This window comes from Lepidothrix coronata, unplaced genomic scaffold (assembly GCF_001604755.1).
Source record: "Lepidothrix coronata isolate B3197 unplaced genomic scaffold, Lepidothrix_coronata-1.0 Scaffold90, whole genome shotgun sequence".
Lineage (NCBI taxonomy): Eukaryota > Metazoa > Chordata > Aves > Passeriformes > Pipridae > Lepidothrix > Lepidothrix coronata.
In genome coordinates, this window is record NW_016690270.1 from 509,818 (window position 1) to 528,624 (window position 18,807).

General features: G+C 55.7%; 1 protein-coding gene across 1 annotated transcript; it reads right to left on the bottom strand.

Annotated features, from left to right (window-relative positions):
• Window positions 1–1,713: 1,713 nt before the first annotated feature.
• On the bottom strand, window positions 1,714–16,443 carry CSRP1 (cysteine and glycine rich protein 1). The gene is made up of 6 exons (XM_017821316.1): window positions 16,344–16,443; window positions 9,217–9,329; window positions 4,746–4,914; window positions 4,225–4,351; window positions 2,453–2,546; window positions 1,714–2,151 (listed from the first exon to the last, which is right to left on the bottom strand). Exons 2-6 carry the CDS (start codon window positions 9,326–9,328, stop codon window positions 2,075–2,077), a joined length of 579 nt encoding a protein of 192 aa, XP_017676805.1. The 5' UTR covers window position 9,329; window positions 16,344–16,443; the 3' UTR covers window positions 1,714–2,074.
• Window positions 16,444–18,807: the final 2,364 nt, after the last annotated feature.

Consider the following 18,807-nt stretch of genomic DNA (forward strand, 5'->3'; position numbering starts at 1 on the left):
GGCTCAGTCCTGCCCTGAGGTGACATCCCCTGCCACAAGGGCCACTGGCCATGGGGCTCAGAGGCTCCAGTCTGACCCTTTAAGTGGTGTCATCACCACCAGGCTCCAGGGTCCTTGGCCACGAGCTGACCCTCTGGTTCATCTCTTCAGGGGCAGGTTTGGGTCCCACAGCCCCTTTCCAAGGCTGGCAGGCCCCCGAGGGGTGTGAACTGTTGGACACAGCCAGGGTCTGCTGCCTCTAAAGGGAGCTGGACACCCCCTGGGCTGGGGCCCTGCCGTGCTCAGTGACCAGCAGATGGTCAGAGCTGTCCCACTGCAGGGCAGGGGATGTCCAAAACACACATCTAATCTCTCCCAGCCTGTCTCCAGAGCAGAGGGGCTCCCACTCCTCCCCTCTCTGACAGAACCTCTACAGCTATGGGCAGAAGGGACTAAAGACTGACTTGTTGTGGTTTTATTGACTAACTAGCATTGCTTAAACATGATCCAGTCTGTGGCACATCCAGCTGACATGCTGCAGCAGCTCAACATCCCCCATATGCTCCTGGAGAAGGCAGCAGCTTCCTGACCCCCCTCGTGCCTCCATGGGGAAGCAGGGCCTCTGCCAAGTGAAGGAACCAGGTTTCTGTCTCCACACTGAGGGCAGTACATGAGCCCTCCGTGCTCCCGACCCCACCACATCCCTGCACCTGGGCTGCTGCTCCACATGTCAAATGCCACCATCAAACCCAACCACACACCCCAGAGCAAAGGGATATGCTAGATTCTGGGTCCCAGGCTGGCAAACCTGGAGGGGGGGGGGAATTTTTGGAGACGTTAAAGAGCTTACTCCCCATCTCAGCTTCAAAAACACCATGGGTGTTCAAAAACATGAGGGTGCAATGAACAGCAGAAAGTGCTTGAGTTGATAAAGGAGCCCAGGTCCTGCCCCACCAAAGGATTTCTACCTCTGTTGTGCTTCTCAGAACACTACCCATCTCATTTGCTCAACCACAATGTCTATAACTTTAAAAAAAAAACAGAACTAAATTCCCTGTGGAGTTCCTGATTCTGAGCTGCACTGAAGCTGAGCTGTGGGTATGTCACACCGGTCCAACAAGAGAATCACAGAAAGGGAGTAAAGAGTTTAGATGAAAACTAATTAAACCTGGGCAGCTGCCAAACTGGAGGCTTAATGATCCTCAAGCTGCTAAAAATCCAGGGAGTAGGTGAAAAGCTGTTAATTATTTGGCACTGCTGGGTAGGCCTGTTTGGAGAGGTGCCACCTAAAAGCACTGATAAGGGTTTTGATAGGGTGAGCACACATGTTGTGCTACTGACACACCCGAAGGGCTGTCCTGGGCCTCCCAGCATCAACCACTGCTTTTGGAATAGTTATCCCCATCCCTGGAAGTGTTGAAGGTCAGGCTGGACAGGGCTTGGAGAAACCTGGTCTAGTGAGAGGTGTCCCTGCCCATGGCAGGGGTTGGAACGAGATAGGCTTTAATGTCTCCTCCAGTCCAAACCATTCTGTGATGATCCATAGTGGGAGCAGGGGGAGAGCCCAGCTAAGCTGACCTGCAGAACTCAGCACTGACACATTCCTGCCAAACCACAAATGCCAACACTTCTCCTCCTCCCTTCACCTCCTGACCTCCAGCTCTGGGCACCCAGTGCACCTCCTCAGCCCCAGAGAGGAAATAAACTCTCTGGCAAGGTCAGGCCTGGGTCAGCTTTGATGTTCTGGATGTTTATTGCTTGCTTGGTGACGCGGCACAGTGCAGCTGAGCACTCATCCCGGCAGGACGAGCACACGTCCCGGGATGGGACACACGGAGCAGAACGTTCCGGGCACAAGGGCCTCGCTGAGGTGGGGGTGAGCAGCCCCCGGGCCAGCCCCCGCCCCAGCAGGACCCGGTGGGGACAGCACTGGGACTGCCCTGGCTCCAGGGAGTGCTGGGTCAGGGCGGGCAGGGAGAAGCAGCGGGTGGCTCTGGATGACGGTGAGGATGCTCACGGCGGGCGTGGGAAGGGTCGGGCAGCACAGACTGGTTTGGACAAGCCCTGAGCGAGCACAGAGCTGGCTCCTGGTGCCTCACTGCGAGTGGACGAGTGCCCCGGCGCCCTGCCCAAAGCCAAAGCCCTTGGGACCAAAGTTCTTGGCGTAACAACCTGCAGAGGACGGAAGGGAGAGACAGGTAAGGCTGGCACATGGGCAGGTCCTCCTCCCGGAGCAGGCACTGCCTAAACAGGACAGGGTTTGCCATATTTGTTGGCCAAACAGGGAGGCCACAGGCCCAGCAGGAAATTCCCTGGCTCCATGGCCAGTCAGCACAGCCAGTCCCCATATGCAGCTGCCAGGGCCACAACCTCCCCAACTTCCATCCCATCCTGGGTCCCTGCACAGGGGTTTTCATCCCCTCCCACTGCCCTTCAGAGCCCAGGACAAGCCAGCAAAAAAGGTGGGACTCACCTTTACAATAGATCTCCCCATCTTTGTCTGCCAGGGTGGTGGACTCCAGGCTTTTGCCACATTTGGCACAGCGGAAGCAGGACTTGTGCCAGGACTGTGGGACAGGAGCAGAGCCTGGTCAGACAACAGCCAGGGACAGGGCAGCAGGCTTTGGCTACCAATGGGCTCACTTTATTTCTGACCTGAAGTTGCTGGCAAAGAGCTCTCAATGGGATAAAAGCTTTTCTCTGGAAAGCTCTGACCTCCCAGCCCCAATGGGAAGATACAGAGAGGAAACACCAAGGTCACTGCTCCCGTGTTGATCTGGTTTTGGAGACCTTTTGCCCCCACTCACAGAAGTAATTTGTACAATAATTTGTACAATAATTTTTAAGGAGCAATCCCCCCCCCTTTGAGGATTGTCCTCCTGAACCAGCATGATAATTCCCCCCCAGTTATCCAGCTGAGACCCGTGGCTGCTGGACATTAGCCTGGGGGTGGCAGCAGGGTTGGGAAACCTGCCCCCACACAACCACAGCTCCAAGGAAGGCAGCAAACGGACAGGAAGAATGCAAAAAACAGACAGTGTTTAAAAATAACCCCCCCCACACAGTTCCAGCAGTCCCCTGGAGATAAATTAGCTCACAGTCTTCGGGCAGGCCCTTGAGTAGCCAGAGCTGCTCACGGAGGAATTTAAATAAACACTCTGGAAAACATGAAACCTTTTTTGGAAAAAAATGTGAAATTAGGGGGCTGGAGGAGGAGGAGGTAGCAGATGGAGTCATCCAGCAAACATTAGCACATGAAATACATGCTCTGGAATCCTCTCTGGGGTTGCTTGAGTCTAATTGCTTCACCAACTTTGGTTCCCAATAAACATTGAGGCCAGAAGCTGACCAGGAAGCCCAGATCATTGTTTTAAGGGTAAGTTTGGCTTCTGACCCTGGACTGACCCTCAACATGTCCATCACAGGTCTCTGCACTGCCAGCTGGGTGATGATGATGCTGGGAGGCCCTTTCTGTGACCAGATGCCTCCTCTCCTTGCTCTGGGGACAGAGGACAAGCACAGAGGCCCCAGGAGGACAGAGCACAGCAGGATCACCCACCAGTGATGTGACAAGGCCACAGCTCAGGATGCAAAGGACGCTGACAAGGCCACAGCTCAGGATGCAAAGGACGCTGATGAAGTGATGAATTTGACAAAGGAAGTACCAGAGCTGTTACAGTGTCCTTCACATCCGACCCTGAGCTGACCCAGTCCACCACCAGAGCGGCCCAAGGGAGATGTCCCGAGTCCACGCCCACATCTCCAACCACCCTGCCTATGGGCAGCACTGACCACGAGAATTTACTCCCTGCCCTGAACTCAGGCTGCAGCATCCCAGCCTGGGGCAGAGGGTGGAGAAGGATCACTGGATGATGCACTTCTTCAGTTAGTGGTGGCAGTGGCCATGGCCCACATCACTGCTCGTCCTCCCAACACATCTACAGCAGGGACATCCAGAGTGACCTCTGCTGAGGAGGGCTCCAAATTCAATACTGAATTATTTCTCTCCCATCTACAAGTCTGTGAGAGCACTGCAGCCTGGGGAACCTGGTGTCCAGACATGTCAAGATCTCCTTTTGGTGCCAGGCTTCCAGGTGAGTGTGGCCACCAGACCCCAAAGTCAGCCCTGGCCAGAGGCCCTGGCAGCCAAGCTGGCAGCAGCCTGTGGGTCAGGTCAAGACCCTCTCTGAAGGTCTCCCTGCCACACAGCAACTTGTGCCACGTGCACTCCATGCCCCATCTTACCTTCCCAGCTCCAATCACTTTCTCGGCTGCATACACAGCTTGGCCACAGCGAGGGCACCCATCAGATCCTCCCACCTTCTGCGCCATCCTGGCTGCGTTGGGGTTGGGGGGTCGGTGGGGCTGGCCCCTGTTGAAGGGAGGAAGCTCATGATTAGGGATGCATAGGCAGGATGGAGAGGGAAGAGCTACGGGATCCCAAATCCCAGCCCAGTTTTGAAGGGCCGGGAGCTTTTGTGCACAGTGTGTTGAGCGCCATGGAAAGTTCAGCCTGAGGGCTGTGTGCTGGGAGGGGGTGGGCAGGGTGCTCAGGCAACTGGGACGTGTCCTGTCAAGCCCCATCTCACCTGGCACACAGGGTTCAGTGGATTTCCCCTGAGGAGCAGAAAGGCAGGGCAGCCCACAGCTCCAGCTGGATACTGCTGGGAGCTCAGCACAGGCTGCACAGCCAAGCAGCACAGCACAGACACGGGGAACAAGGTGCCCACAACAGCCCCAGTTTCAAAAACAAGACTCAAACTCACTCTTCATATTTGATTCCCAGAGACTCGCCCTTGTCAGTGCTCAGGGTCCCTGCTCCCATCCCGTATCCATAGCCCTTGGGGCCATACTTCTTCCCATAGCAGGACTTGCAGTAGATCTCCTCTCCGTGCACAGCAACAGTGGTGCTGTCCAAGTTCTTCTTACAGACCACTAGAAAAGAGAGGAGGGTGTGCCATCAGCCTGCTCAACCAGAGCTCACTAATTAGCTGGGCAAAACAAGTCCTCACAGGGATAGCACAGCTAAGCTTTCAAGGAGCAAGGAAACCCTAGACAGGATCCAGTTGCAGGGAGTGAATGCAAACCACCAGAGATAAGGATCACAACAAGAACATTGTCTGGCTTTAAAAGGAAGCAACCGCCAAAGCCAAGAGGTTGATACCAAGAGAAAGCTCCGTTAACCCTTCTGATGCTGGTCTCCTGAATTTTCCCTACAAATCACTGCAGGATTCCCAAGCCCAGGGATGGATGTCCTGGCCCCACAGCTCGTCCACTGCAAATACACAGCAAGAAGCACTCAGGGCAAAGAAATGTTAGCAAATGCATTTTTCCTGATGTTCAGGGGGACTAACAGCAGGCCTGTGGCCACCACCACACCCAAGGAACTGTAAGGGGCTGTGCACCTTGTGCACAGTCACCTCTCCAGACCCCGAGACATGGAAGGGCTTGTGCAAGACGTCACGCCTGGTCTGTGCCCTGGTTTGAGGGTGTGTGTAGGGTGGTCTCAGGGAATGAACACCACCTCAGCTGGGTGTTGGAGCCCTGGGGGTCAATGTGGGATGTAAGATGGGACAGGAGGAGAAAGCAGCCAGGCTCAGGGTCCCTCCTAAGCCTATCCAGAGTTTCAGCTTGGTGCTGGGCTCAGGCTTTCTCCTGATTTTTAGAATCATAGAATTACAGAACAGTTTGGGTCAGAAGGGACCCAGAGTAACCAATTCCAAACCCCTGCCATGGGCAGGGACACCTTCCACTAGCCCAGGTTGCTCCAAGCCCTGTCCAACCTGGCCTTGGACACTTCCAGGGATGGAGCAGCCACAGCTTCTCTGGACAACCTATGCCAGGGCCTCCCCACACTCACAGGAAACAATTTCTCCCTTATATCTGATCTAAATCTCTCCTCTTTCAGTTAAAACCCATCCTTCCCTGGTCTATCACTATCTGCCTGTGTAAAAAGTCACTCTGCCCCCTTAAGGTACTGGAAGTACCAACTCCTGTCTCAGCTCTGATCACAGCTGCCACGTCAGCTTCCAAACCCTTCCTGGAACACAGGAAAGAGCGGGAGGTGAGCAGCACCCAAACTCGAAGTGATCTGCAGTGTTTCCATGCCCCATACGGGATCCCAACACCTGGGGCAGAGTCCACAGCGCTGGCAGCCAGCCCCAAACAGATCCGGTTGCAGCTGCCACACATCTTAAATGTGGAGGCTTCCAGCAGCCTCTTGGCCAGAGGAACACTTTCTTTGCCTTAACCACTATCACAGGAATGCAAACACGGAGGAGCTCCGCCCTTGGAGCACACAAACCACAGCACTGAACACGGGGCTGCCCAGCCCTTCCTCGGCCCCATGACTAAATATGGTGCTTCTCTTCCAGGGCCCCGGGAGCTGTGCTGGGAGCAGGAGGTGGACAGGGAACCATCTCCTGCCATCTAAGGAGGATCTGGCTGGATCCTCTCCTGGCAATGCGCTCCCACCACAGCAGGAGCTGGATGGATCCAGCGTCCCTGTTGGGAAAGACCAGCCCTGCTTAACTGCTCCCACTGCTGCCAAGCTACTGGGCTGCTGTTGGGGTTTCTGCATTACCCTGGAGCTAAACTCTGTCCAGGCAGACCCTCGGGAGGGGAATTTGGGAACTTCTACTGGCACATTCAAAGAGCTTTGTTGTGAGCTTTGTCCCGGGGTGGCAGTGAATGATCTCAGTGACATCTCAGTGGATCTGGAGCTCCAACCTAAGCTTTCACAGTTCCTCATCTGTACTCATCACAGAGCTTTGAGGGGCAGCAGAAAAATTCTTTCCCCAGCTCCCGGGTTTCTGCATTGCAGAAATTCCAGTGAGCTGCACTCATGGAGTTAAGGACCCTTTGTTTTTCTAAGAGCAGCTGAGTCGCTCCACAAAACAATTAAACAGCTGCCTCTGCTTTCCAAGGCCAAGCAGGCTCATTACAGCACATTTCTGCTGTACTACCCCGTCAGCTGGATCGAGGCCAGGAGTCAATCACCAAGTCACTCCCTGAGCCCATCTCCAGCTCTAATGCACTGTGGTAGGTTTGGCTCCTTTTTGATGATTTTCTTGGCAGCTTGGGTCAAAGTATCTGTTATTTTCCCCTAAAGCCAATGTTTTGAGTTCCCTGATGAGGCCCAAATGCAGCACTGGGGAACAGGCTGGGAATGCAGGAGCTCGGGGGCACCACCCACAGCCTGTGGCACAGGGCTGGGAACAGCGGGCACCACGGGGGGCTGGCACGGGTGGGCTGGCACATGAGCCATGGCCTGAGCTGGGGAGCCCACAGCCGGGACAGGCAGAGCTGCTGGGCACATGTGGAGTGTGATTATGTACATCTGCAAAACAGGAGCCCTGAGCTCAGGACCACTCCCTGGGGACTTGCTTCTAGGAGCAGATATTGGATGACCTTTTTCCCTACTTTGGCCATGTAGGGAAGCAAGCAATGCCTTTAGCCTCATTTCATGGCTCTTGGAGGCCTGCCCTGCTCTCTGGGTGCCAGCATCTCATGGCAGCAGCTTTCCCTGGCAAACCAGCTGTGAGCACAGGGGGTGAGGGTAACATTGCCCACCCTCCTTATCTTCTTTCCGAAGAAACAGGACTTCCTTCTGCAGAACAGCTGCAATAAGGACTCAGATGCCACCGCCTCCCTGCCAGGGAAAACCTCTCCATGACTCCCCTGCTCAGTCCTCCCAGCCAAAGCAAATTTCCAGCCTGGAAACTCCCACATCTGAGAGCTGCCAGCCAGCGCTGGCCGCCCTCCACACTGTGCAGGGAGCAGAGACACAGCGACAGCCTCTCTCTCACATCTGGATTCAGCTGTGTGTGCTGCATCCCAGGCAGGATGGCCAAGAAGTAACCAGGAGCTGGGCCAGGTGGACACAGGATCATGGCAGGGATCAATCATCCCATGAGGGCACTGGTGTTTCCCTGTGCAATAGCTCTACTGAGATTGGTCCTAGAGTGGGCCTGTTTACAGATCCCAGCTCTGCCTGCTGCCCATAAGGAAAAGATCCTGTCTGTGCTCCCTGCTGTGACAGAATGGTGAGAGTGGGACCAGGTACTGGGACCAGCTGAGAAGACATTACACCTGAGCAAGGATCTGCTGCAAGGGCAGCTCTGAAGATGCACTTCTGCTGTTCTGTGGCAGGTGAAATGTGCTGAGGAGCCATCAGTGGACACAGGCAACGTGTGTGCTCCTGCCCATAGAATCACAGAATGGTTTGGGTTGGAAGGGACCTTAAAGCTCATCTACTTCCAACCCCTGCCATGGGCAGGGACACCTTCCACTAGAGCTGGTTGCTCCAAGCCCCACCTCACGTGAGAACAGGAGAATCACTAGTTCTGGTACATGATAGTCTTCAAGGGCAGGGGGCAGAAATCTGGTAACACAGGCTGAGGACAGCGCTCATCTTTCCATTCAAAGGTCCTGCAGCCCCTCTGGATGCAAATGCCCCAGGTTTATGGAGCTGCACTGTAACACTACTGGCCTTGGTATCCCCAAAGGGAGGGGAAGGGTGTCTGGGGGATTGCAGCAGGAAACCAGCAGTACTTGTAGGATCCCAAAGAGCACAGGAGGAAGGGAGCTCAGCACTGAGTCACCCACAGCCAGATCCTGTTCCTCTGCACTTCCCTGGAGGTGACACTTGGGTCCAAACACACAACAGAGACACCCTCAGCAATAGCAGATTTGCAGGCGGGCTGGGGGTGATGCTTTGACACTTCTCAGGAGGCTGTCCATCAGCAGGATAGGATCACATCTCCTTCCCATCATCTCCTGGGACACAGGTAAAGAGCCCAAACCAGGTCCCAAGGCTCAACCACCTTTTTGGTGTGGCAAAGGCCACTTAGAAGACTAAAGCCAGCATCACATCCTGCCACCACTGTTGGGAGAGTCCCTGTCTCATGCTCTAATCCTTAACATCTGGAGACAGACTAGAGGACTCAGCCTGGCCTTTCCCTGGGGTAGGGACAGCCTAAATCTTTGCGTGGGTGCTGGCAGAGGTCAGCCCTGACAGCTTGGACAGCCTGTGGTGTCCTGGGATGATCAGCAGAAGTAACTTCCAAGTCTGGAGGGAAGGGGAGCCCCTGCCACACAGCTCCCACAGCATGTCTGTTTGCAGAGAAATCCTAAGGAGCACTTACCCAGCCCATAAACAGGACATGACAGGGCTCCCAGCCAGCAGAGAGCCAGGAAAGGGAGCAGTGGGGGGTGAGAGAAGGGGCTGGTACTCACTGCACAAGAAGCAGGACTTGTGGAAGCTGTTGCCTTCACATTGCACCTCCTCAGCAAAGTACACGGCCTTCTGGCAGACCCCACACTTCTTTCCTCCTCCCCAGTTTGGCATCCTGCAGGGAAAGCACAGGCAGGAACAGGGTCAGGGTGGGAGGTCAGGCAGGAGCAGGGATGGGGCAGTCAGAGCAGGCACCCCCCAGCTGGAGCTCCAGCAGCTTTCCCACACTGCCATGTGCAGAGATCCCCCCCAGATGTTTGGGGTGTGCACAGACCCACAGTTCTGCAGAATTAGCAGAACTCAGGATGCCCATGGGACCCATCACTACAGCACCCAGCTGCCTCCCAGGGACCACTGGTCCTGCCAGCCAAGAGCAGCAGAAATTCTTTTGTCCTGGAAGCTGTGAGACCTCACAGCTCCTTTCAGTGCCAGGGAAAGGGAGGAAGTGGAACAATGCTGGGACACAGCACTTACAGGGGTATTCACAGCCCCGACACCTCCTCAGATCCCAGCCCTGCTGTCACCCCTCAGCCATGGCCACGGGACTGAGCCTTGGTGCTGGAGACTGAGAGCTGTCACCCCCTCTGGAAACAGTGCCAGCCTCTCCTCCCTGACCAACTCTTCCATCTCAGCCACCGCAGGGCAGGGGTACAGTCAGGGTTGCCCAGATAGGAGGGACTGACCCCTGACACCACCAAACAGGGGGCTTGGACAGCTCAGCCTCCTCCAGGGCTGCAGGCACAGTCAGAGAGTCTGGAAAATCAGAAATCAGGGACACAGCACAGGTGCAAAGACCTGAGCACCAGCCTCAGCTACCGTCCAGCTCCTCGGCAGGATATAAATGCTTCTGTTTCTCTCTCCTCTTTCCTGAACTGCGTCTGATGAGACACGACCAAGAGGCCCCTTGAGCTGCAAATTTGCAGATAACCCCAAAAACCAGGAAGCTAAAGAGGATCTAACAGCAACCTGAGACTGCTACAAAGACAATAAAACACTTTTTGCTGGAGCCCAATGATGCACGAAAGGTCAAAGGGCACAAGCTGCAGCTTGGGAGGTTTTCAGGGGCCTCTCTTCATGTAATTACACCTCTGTAATTCTCCATCCTGTTCCCGTGTGGGGACAAGCAGCAGAAGTCACCTTCCCACAGCCATGTGCTTCCTGACTCCTGAACAGCTAAAGCAGCAGGAAAATGTCCCCAAACCCAAAGACCATTTTCCCAGTACACCACGTGCCAGCCCACCACGTGTGCAGGATCTCATCAGCTCCCTTGGCTTGGCTGTGTGGTCATGAGGAAGGGGACTTGGGTCTGCTGGAGCACACTGGGAGCCTTCAAGCCCTCTTCCTGCAGCAGACCCAAACCCCTGGGTCACCTTGGGCAGCTGATGCTCCATCCCTGGGTCTCCAGTTACCCACCCAGAGGCTGAGCCAGTGGTTCTCCCAGCTGGGGAGGTGGGTGCTAAACACACCAGGAGTGGGGGCTGTATAAACATCAGGCAGAGAGATGGGGGAGCACAAAGCTCCACAAACACTGTGCTCAAAGGCACAGGGATACGGGAAAACTGAGCTCTTCACAGAATCTCCTGAGCTGGAAGGGATCCACAAGGATCACCCAGTCCAGCTCCTGTCCACAGGACAACCCCAAAATCCCACCCTGTCCCTGAGAGCATTGTCCAAACACTCCTTGAGCTCTGGCAGCCTTGGGGCCTTGACCACTGCCCTGGGGAGCCTGTTCAGTGCCCAACCACCCTCTGAGGGAAGAACCTTTTTCTGATCTCCAACCAAAACCTCCCTGACACATCTCCAGCTGTTCCCTCGGATCCTCTTCCCTGTGTAAGAGCATCTGTCACGCAAGAGAACAGGGAAATGGATCTCAGCCTGGTTTTTGGGGCAGACAGGGCAGGGGTCAGGGCCCTGCTCTAGCCCAGCCTCAGCTCCTGGATGCCCAGAGGGTCTCAGAGTGGGACAGACAGATGGAGCTGTGGAGGGGGAGTGCCACAGGCAGGGGCTGGAGAGGCTGTGCTGGCTCCAGAGATGCCAAGAGCTGTGTTTGGGGTGTGATAACAGCAGCCTATAAGTCTGTTTTTCAAAGGCCCTGAAGACTGGGCTTCCCACCGTGCCAAATCCCTCCCTCCCATCCCGGTCCTTCCAGTCCCAGCCTTTGGATTGCCTTAAAAGGGCACAGATTGTTTCTCTCCAAAGCCTGTTTTTTTCGCCTGCACCAGGAAGAGGGCTTGACCTTGGAGGGCAGAAACATCCAGCAGCACCTCCCTGCCAGCCCCTGAACCCTGCACCATGTGGGAGCACCTCAGCCCCTTTTGCCCCTGTGCCCACCTGTGTCAGATTCCACCTTCTCCGGGTCCCCCATCCCTTTCCAAACACGACAGCTGACAGACCCTATCTCTAGGACTCCCCAGGCCTGATTTTGAGGGGAAGCCTCTTCCCAGCACTCCCTGTTCCACAGCCAGGGCATCCTCGAGCATACTCCATGGTTTGGAACCAGCTGCTCCCCTTTGCCTCCATGACACATTTTCTCCCCCCTTACAGCAACAGCAGCAGTGAAGGAAAAGGTTTGTGCTGAACATCAGGGCTCATCTGCCCAAACCAAGAGCTCAGTGCTGGGGACACCTTCCCCTGAGCTGCCTGTAAGTCGGCTGGAGGTGAAAAAGGTGCTGCTGGGAGAAGCTCATCTGCCACATGAGGAATCCAAGCCCTTTTGCTGTTTATTCTCCTCCATCCACCATGGGGAGGCAGCAGGTGCCTCCACACAGTTTAAACAACACCCTGGGGATTTAGACAGATGACTCTCACCATGAAGCACAGATGAAGCCCTGGCAAAGCCACATCCCATCAAGACCTCCTGGCACACACCAGGATGGATTTTCTGAGGGGAGAGACCATGGAAATTAGTTTTCCCAGGGGATCCATGTGAGAGCTCACAGCTGGGCACAGAGAAAGCCCAAGAAAAGACTGAAGTTGCTGGGAATTCCCTCTTACTCCGCAACACCCACACTACACTCTGAGAGCTTGGCAGGCCACACAGAGACCAAAAAGCAGTTTATGCTCCAGGTCAGTATCAACAGAAAAAAAGGAATAGGAGCACCCTGCTCATGGAGCCTGGGACCCGTATCAGCCCTCTCAAAATCAAAGTCCTTACAACACCCAGACAGACAGACCCATCATCCTAATTCCCTATGTAATGACCACTTTAAGACACGTTGAAGTGTTTTCAATCCTTTCAGCATTTTTCTCAGAGTACATTGCATATTTTTCCCAATTGCAGCACTTAGTGACCTCACTTGCACTTCCCCAAGTCACCAGGAGCCCCGTGCAGAATGAGGAACAGGAGGTCCTGCAGCCAACAGCCTCCCTGAGCACAGGCAAAAGAGACACACAGGGCTGTCAAACCCCAAGATTATTTTCCTTCCTCCTTCATCTCCACAGCCCATGGAGCACAACTCCTAACAAATACATCCAGAGCCCTACAGACACCATCCTCAGTGCCAAGGGAGGCTCAGCCCCAGAGCCACTCCATCATCCACTCATGGTAAGGGAAGGGGCCCCAAAAGCCCCTGGGGAGCACAGACATGGGGGAGGCTTGTGCAGAACCACACAAGGCTGACACTTGTTGGAGATTAACTCCAACTCCAGTGTCTGATGGCTGATGTTGCTGCAGTTCAGCTCTCCACAACAAGGCCAAGTAGGACAGGGCTTGGAGCAACCTGGTCTAGTGGAAGGTTCCCATGAAGGGGGAATGGAACTGGATAATCTTTGAGGTTTCCTTCCAACCCAAACCATTCTGTGTTTCTATGAAATGAGAGCTACAGACTCACCCTTTTCAGGGTTGCACCAGTTTGGGAGGCAGTCTAAGCTACACTGAACAACCAGACATAAATCAGTATGGAACCAGTATGTCCTGGTGCCTTCGGATGTCCTCTGAACCTGGGCTGTGAGGGGAACCAGTGAGCAGATGTGGCCAAGCCATCAGGCAGCAGGAACACAGTCACCCTCTCCTTACAATGGGTTGAAAGACCAGTATTAGCTGGTCACTCACATCCAAGCTGAAAACCTCCATCCTGCCTACCTGCAAGCAGCTGCTTTGTAACTGCTGGAGCTGAAGGAGCACCCATCGCCGTGTGGACACAGCTCCATGGCCACAGGAGCACCCAGAGCAGGGCAGGAACATCCCTGCAGCCCCCTGGATGCCAACTCAACCCTTTGACCTTCTGCAATAGCTGGAAAACCTTTCCTAAGAATGTGCCCTACTAAAATCCTACAGTAATTAATTGCAGAGCAATCACTTTGTGCTTGGAGATCACTGAGGAACAGGACACTCGCGCTGGCCCACGTAAAAGGGTTGGGTTTTTTTTCCAATGAGAGCATTAACACAAGTGAATGACAGAAGAGTCAGTGCTGCACTAAATTCACTCTAAGGATGTTCACAGCAGCCCACACAGGATTATTACATGGCCTGGCAAAGGGACGAGTCAAAGGGGAGGAAGCCATAGCAGGAGCCCCAAACCCCAGGATCTGATTAGTGCCTTCCAGTTCAGAGAGCAGCTGGCATGGCCATGAAATGGGCAGAGATTTGCAGCAGGAGTCACCCAGACAGATGAGGCATGTAGACAGAGCAGAGGAACCAGCTCACAGGCATATATGTAACAGTGACCTAAAGGGGACTCTGGGCTACCAACAGTGCAAACAAGGATAATGAAGGTCATGTGTGACACAGTGATGTCAAACTGGTGAGCAAGAGAAGGGGGTCCTGAGGTTGGTGAGCTCAGGGACATGGCAAAACACTGGGCATCACCATGGGAAATCAGAGCACTGACCCAGGAGATGCAGCTGGATCAGATCAGATGTCTCTGAGGGCTTTGCTGTGAGAGCAGGGGAGGAAGTCAGGAAGGTCTGAGGTCCAGAATGATGCTCACACATGGCTCATCTACTCTATAGCTCCCAAAGTAATCAGCCAGGACTTCTGCTGCCAAGGCAGCCCCATGTTGGCTGTGCCAGGGCAGGGCCCATGCGAGGCCAGCACTGCCCCACGCCACTGGCCAGGCACGGCTCTCACAGCCACGTGCCTATGGACCAACCAGCATCGCCCACAGACACACTGCTCCCAAGCTTGGGTTACAGAGGCTACTTGGAAGTTTCCTAACACAACTGGGTTCCTCAAGGAAAATCCCAACTTTATCCAGAACAAAAGCCAAAGCGTTTTCAGGTGTGCTAAGAAAAGCTACTGACTCCTGAAGGGATCAAGATCCATAACCTGACCAAGCTCACTTAAGCTTCTGGAAAGCTCTTATTTCCCTCAGTCAGTCACATCCTTGTGTCTTCGTGCTGCCTCCCAGGAGCAGGGAGCCAAGCTCAGCCACTCCAAGGCAGCATTCAGACACCGACATCCTGGCTGGAGAGGCCCCAGTCCAGGAGACAGGAGAGATCCCAAGGCTGGAGAGACATTGCTCACTGAACTGCAGGGGCAGGGATGGCACCATGTTGCCTGTTCAGCACTGGCGCTGAGCTCCTTGTTAGGGGGTGAATCCTCCCCAGAGCTGAGTGCTCACTCACACCACCACACCTTTCCAGCCTCACCACCAGAAGAATCATGGAATCTCCTGAGCTGGAAGGGAACCACAAGGATCACCCAGTCCAGCTCCTGTCCACAGGACAACCCCAAAACACCACAATGTGCCTGAGAGTGTTGTCCAAACACCCCTTGAGCTCTGGCAGCCTTGGGGCTGTGACCACTGCCCTGGGGAGCCTGTTCAGTGCCTGACCACCCTCTGGGGGAAAAACCTTTTCCTAATATCCAGCCTAAACCTTCCGTGACACAGCTCCAGCTGTTCCCTCAGGTCCTCTCCCCCTTATAAGAGTATTTTGTCTGGCAATAGAACAGGGAAATGGATCTCAGCCTGGTTATAGGAGCAGACAGGGCAGGCAGGGGTCAGGGCTGACACACTGGCCCTGCTCTACTCTGGCCACAGCTCCTGGATGCCCAGAGGGTCTCAGCACAGGACAGACAGACAGTGCCATTCCCTTGGGTCCTGTCACTGCTCACAGAGAGCAGAGATCCGAGCTGCCCCTCAGCTGCCCTTCGGGAGGAAGCTGCAGACCCCAGTGAGCTCTGACCTCAGGCCCCTCTTTTTGAGGATGAACAGACCAAATAACCACAGTTGCTCCTTGTAAGGCTTCTCCTCTACCCGCTTCACCAGGCTCTAGAGCCAGGAGGAGCAACACCCAAAGTCAGTCTCCCAGCTGTCACCTTCTCACCCAGTCCAGCCCCCCCTAGATCTGATACATCCGGTGCTTTTGCTCCAAGTGCTTTTGCCAAGTGCCCATTAACCCCCTCTCACGTGCTGGTGGCTCTGAGATTTGGAAAGCAGCACCTGGAGCTGTGCTCAAGCGTGTGTGTGCCCAGCCGGGTCCCCAGCGATGCAAATCTCTGTGAAGTGACCTGAGTTCACCGCAGCAGCGAGGGCTGAGCTCAGCCTCCCTGGGAATGAGCTTTACTGAGACTACAAAGTGCAGGGACAGCAGATCCCAAGTTTTGGCGAGGGGACAGGGTGCAAGGACTCTGCTCACAGCCCAGCCCGAGACCACCACCCTGAGATTTCCCTTTGCAAAGGGAAACACTGAGCGGAGGGTTCCGACGACCAGGAAGTCTGGCGCCCAGCTGGGAAGTGACCACGCGTGGATCAAGGTCCACTCGCGGTCGGGTCAGCAAAGTTCACCCGACCTGATGCAACAGCTTTGGCTTCCGCATCCCACCATGTGCGCGGGTGTCCCGGCGTTCGTGCCTCGGGGGGTCCCACGGCCCTGAACCCACCCCACGGGCACACGGCGGGGCTGTGTCGCTCTCCAGCCCCGCATCTCACCCCGATGGGGTCCGCCGGGCTTGGGGGCGGGAGGGGGCCGGCAGCGGGGACGGGGCAGCCCGTGGGGACGGAGGGAGGGATGGAAGGAGGGAGGGAGGGATGGAAGGAGGGAAGGAGGGATGGAAGGAGGGAAGGAGGGATGGAAGGAGGGAAGGAGGGATGGAGGCAGCGGCAGCCCCGGGGAGCGGGGCCGCGGGTGGGGGGGCGGCTCCGCTGCGCTCGGCGGGACCCGGTGGCCGCCCCCGCCCCGCACCCACCTGCGGCCGGGCCGGTGTCGCTTCGCTGTCCGTGCCGGTGCCGGTGTCGGGAGCGGGGCTGTGTCCAGCGGCCGCTCGGGGCTTTTGTTGGCGGCGGGGGAGGGCGGGTCGCGGGGCGGTGGCTCTCGGAGGCGTCCGGGACTGATGTCACGGGACCCAGCGGAGGAGGGCACGGGCGGGCCGGCCCCGCCACCGGCCCCGGGACCCTCCGCCACCGGCCCCGGGACCCCTCTCCGCGGCCGTTCCCTAAAACCCTCAGGCCGGTTCCCAAGCGGATGTTGCCGTCGGTGGCACCTACCAGATGTTTAGGTCGGTGTTTTGTTGTGCTGGACGTTTTCCTCTAAATTTAAATAAGAGTTGCAAGATCGGAGAATGGACTGAGAGCAGCCCTGAAGGGGAAGGACTTGGGGTGTTGGTGAATGCTCAACACGCCCTGGCCGTGTGTGCTGGGACCCAGAAACACCCGTGCCCTGGGCTGGACAGCAGGGGAGGGGGGGAATCTGCCCCCTGCAGAGCTGCCTCCAGCTCTGGGGTCCCAACAAAAGAAGGACGTGGAGCTGATGGAGCGAGTCCAGAGGAGGCCAAGGAAATGCTCCAAGGGCTGGAAGTGTTCCAGGCCAGGTGGGATGGGGCTTGGAGCAACCTGGCCTAGTAGAAGGTGTCCCTGCCAGTGACAGGGGGTGGAATGAGATGGGCTTCAAAGGTCCCTTCCAACCCAAACCATTCTGGGATGATGACTCTCTCATGAGAAATTGTAGAGAGCAGGGGAGTGAGGAGCAACTCTCTGGCAATGACTCCCATGGGAACCCACAACAATGCTGCTGTGGGGGCAGGCACCTGGGGAGAAGAAATAAGCACAGCACCAAACTGTGAGGGAAAGGCTGCAGGAGCGCTGGGAAAACACTCCCAGCACAGCTGGATGACAGGTGTCTTCCTGGGAAGGGAGAGCTCTGAGAAGTGAAGAGGCCAAAGCACTGCGGGCACCGTGCAGCCTCTGCAGGAGCAGAGACACTGCCCCCACCTCCCCACTGTCCAAGGACCCTCTGTACCCCCACACACACAGCAGTGCCCTCCAAGCCCACACATTCCAAGAGCAGCCTACAGAAAGTGTGGCTGCAGGGCTGCAAAGCTGCTCTTTCCCTTTTTCCTGTGTGTTTCTATGCCAGGGCAATACAGGAGCCCAGGAAGGCCCAGGACCATGTGAAAAACAATCCCAAGGCTCCAGGTAATGCTATTTACACCGTGAAAAGCTGAGGGTGGTCCATGTGTAGGCCCTGCAGCCTGACCCAGCACTGAATTGTCTGTCCAACCCTGGTTGCGGCTCCATGCTCAGACCCCCCATCAGGATTCTACATCCCAGTCTGAGTTTGGGTGTTCCCTTGTATGCTTATCCCTGCCTGATTTGCTGCTTGTTGGGGTACAAGTTCCCATTCTCCATGCCCTTGGGAAACATTCCCCTGGATCCGTCCCCCTCTGGCATTCCCCCTCTACCCATGGAGAAGGGCAAGGAGGGGAGTGGGACACCCTCCCCGATCCCAGCAAACCCCACACAGCGACAGGAACCTGGACAGCGAAAGGAACTTTCCATTCTTAGGCATTTTCGGTGTCCTGGAAGATCCAAAGAAGATTCAGTCCATCGATGTTCTGTTCCCTGGACCTGGAGACCAGCAAAAGGCAGCCACTTCAGGAGCAGCTCCACAGGTTGCTCCATGAGGGGAAGTCAGGAGAAGGGAAGAGATTTTGCTGGTGGATAAACTGCTTCCCACCCTGAGCCGCTGCCCTGGAAGCCCCTGAGGCTCATCTGTGCTTCATGAGGATCTTCCAGCCCCTGGAGTAGGTGAGAATGGAGAGAAGCTGGATGCTCCAGTGCTCCTGATCACTGTGCCCTTGGACAGGATTGTCAAGCCAGGCCAGGATGCAGTTGGCAAGGGCCCCTTTTTAATATCTCTTGCCTGGGCTGGCCTTTTTCTACTCGAAAAATGTAAGTAGCCATTAAAGAACAGATATCTGGCAGGAAGAGGCTGCTGCTGCTCTGTGGGGCTCACAGGACCCCTTCGCACTCACTCTCCTCTTCTGAGCCACCATGGCTAATCAAGGGAAGACAGTTCACTGGCAGGAGCTGAGGAGCCCAAACTGCTCCAGCTGCTGGGTGTGTGTTACTGAAACTGGAAGGAAGGGAGGAGGACTGGGAGGGCAGCAGGGAGGTGCTTCCTTTGGACCCGGAAAACTTGCCATTAGATTCAACAGTAATTTTGCCCTGAACTCTCGGTTAAGAAATTCCTGGCACAATTTGAGGCCATTTCCTCTTGTCCTGTTGCTTCTTACTTGGGAGAAGAGGCTGATCCCACCTGGCTGCAACCTCCTGTCAGAGAGCCAGAAGGTGCCCCCCGAGCCTCCTTTTCTCCAGGCTGAGCCCCCCCAGCTCCCTCAGCCGCTCCTGGTGCTCCAGACCCTTCCCCAGCTC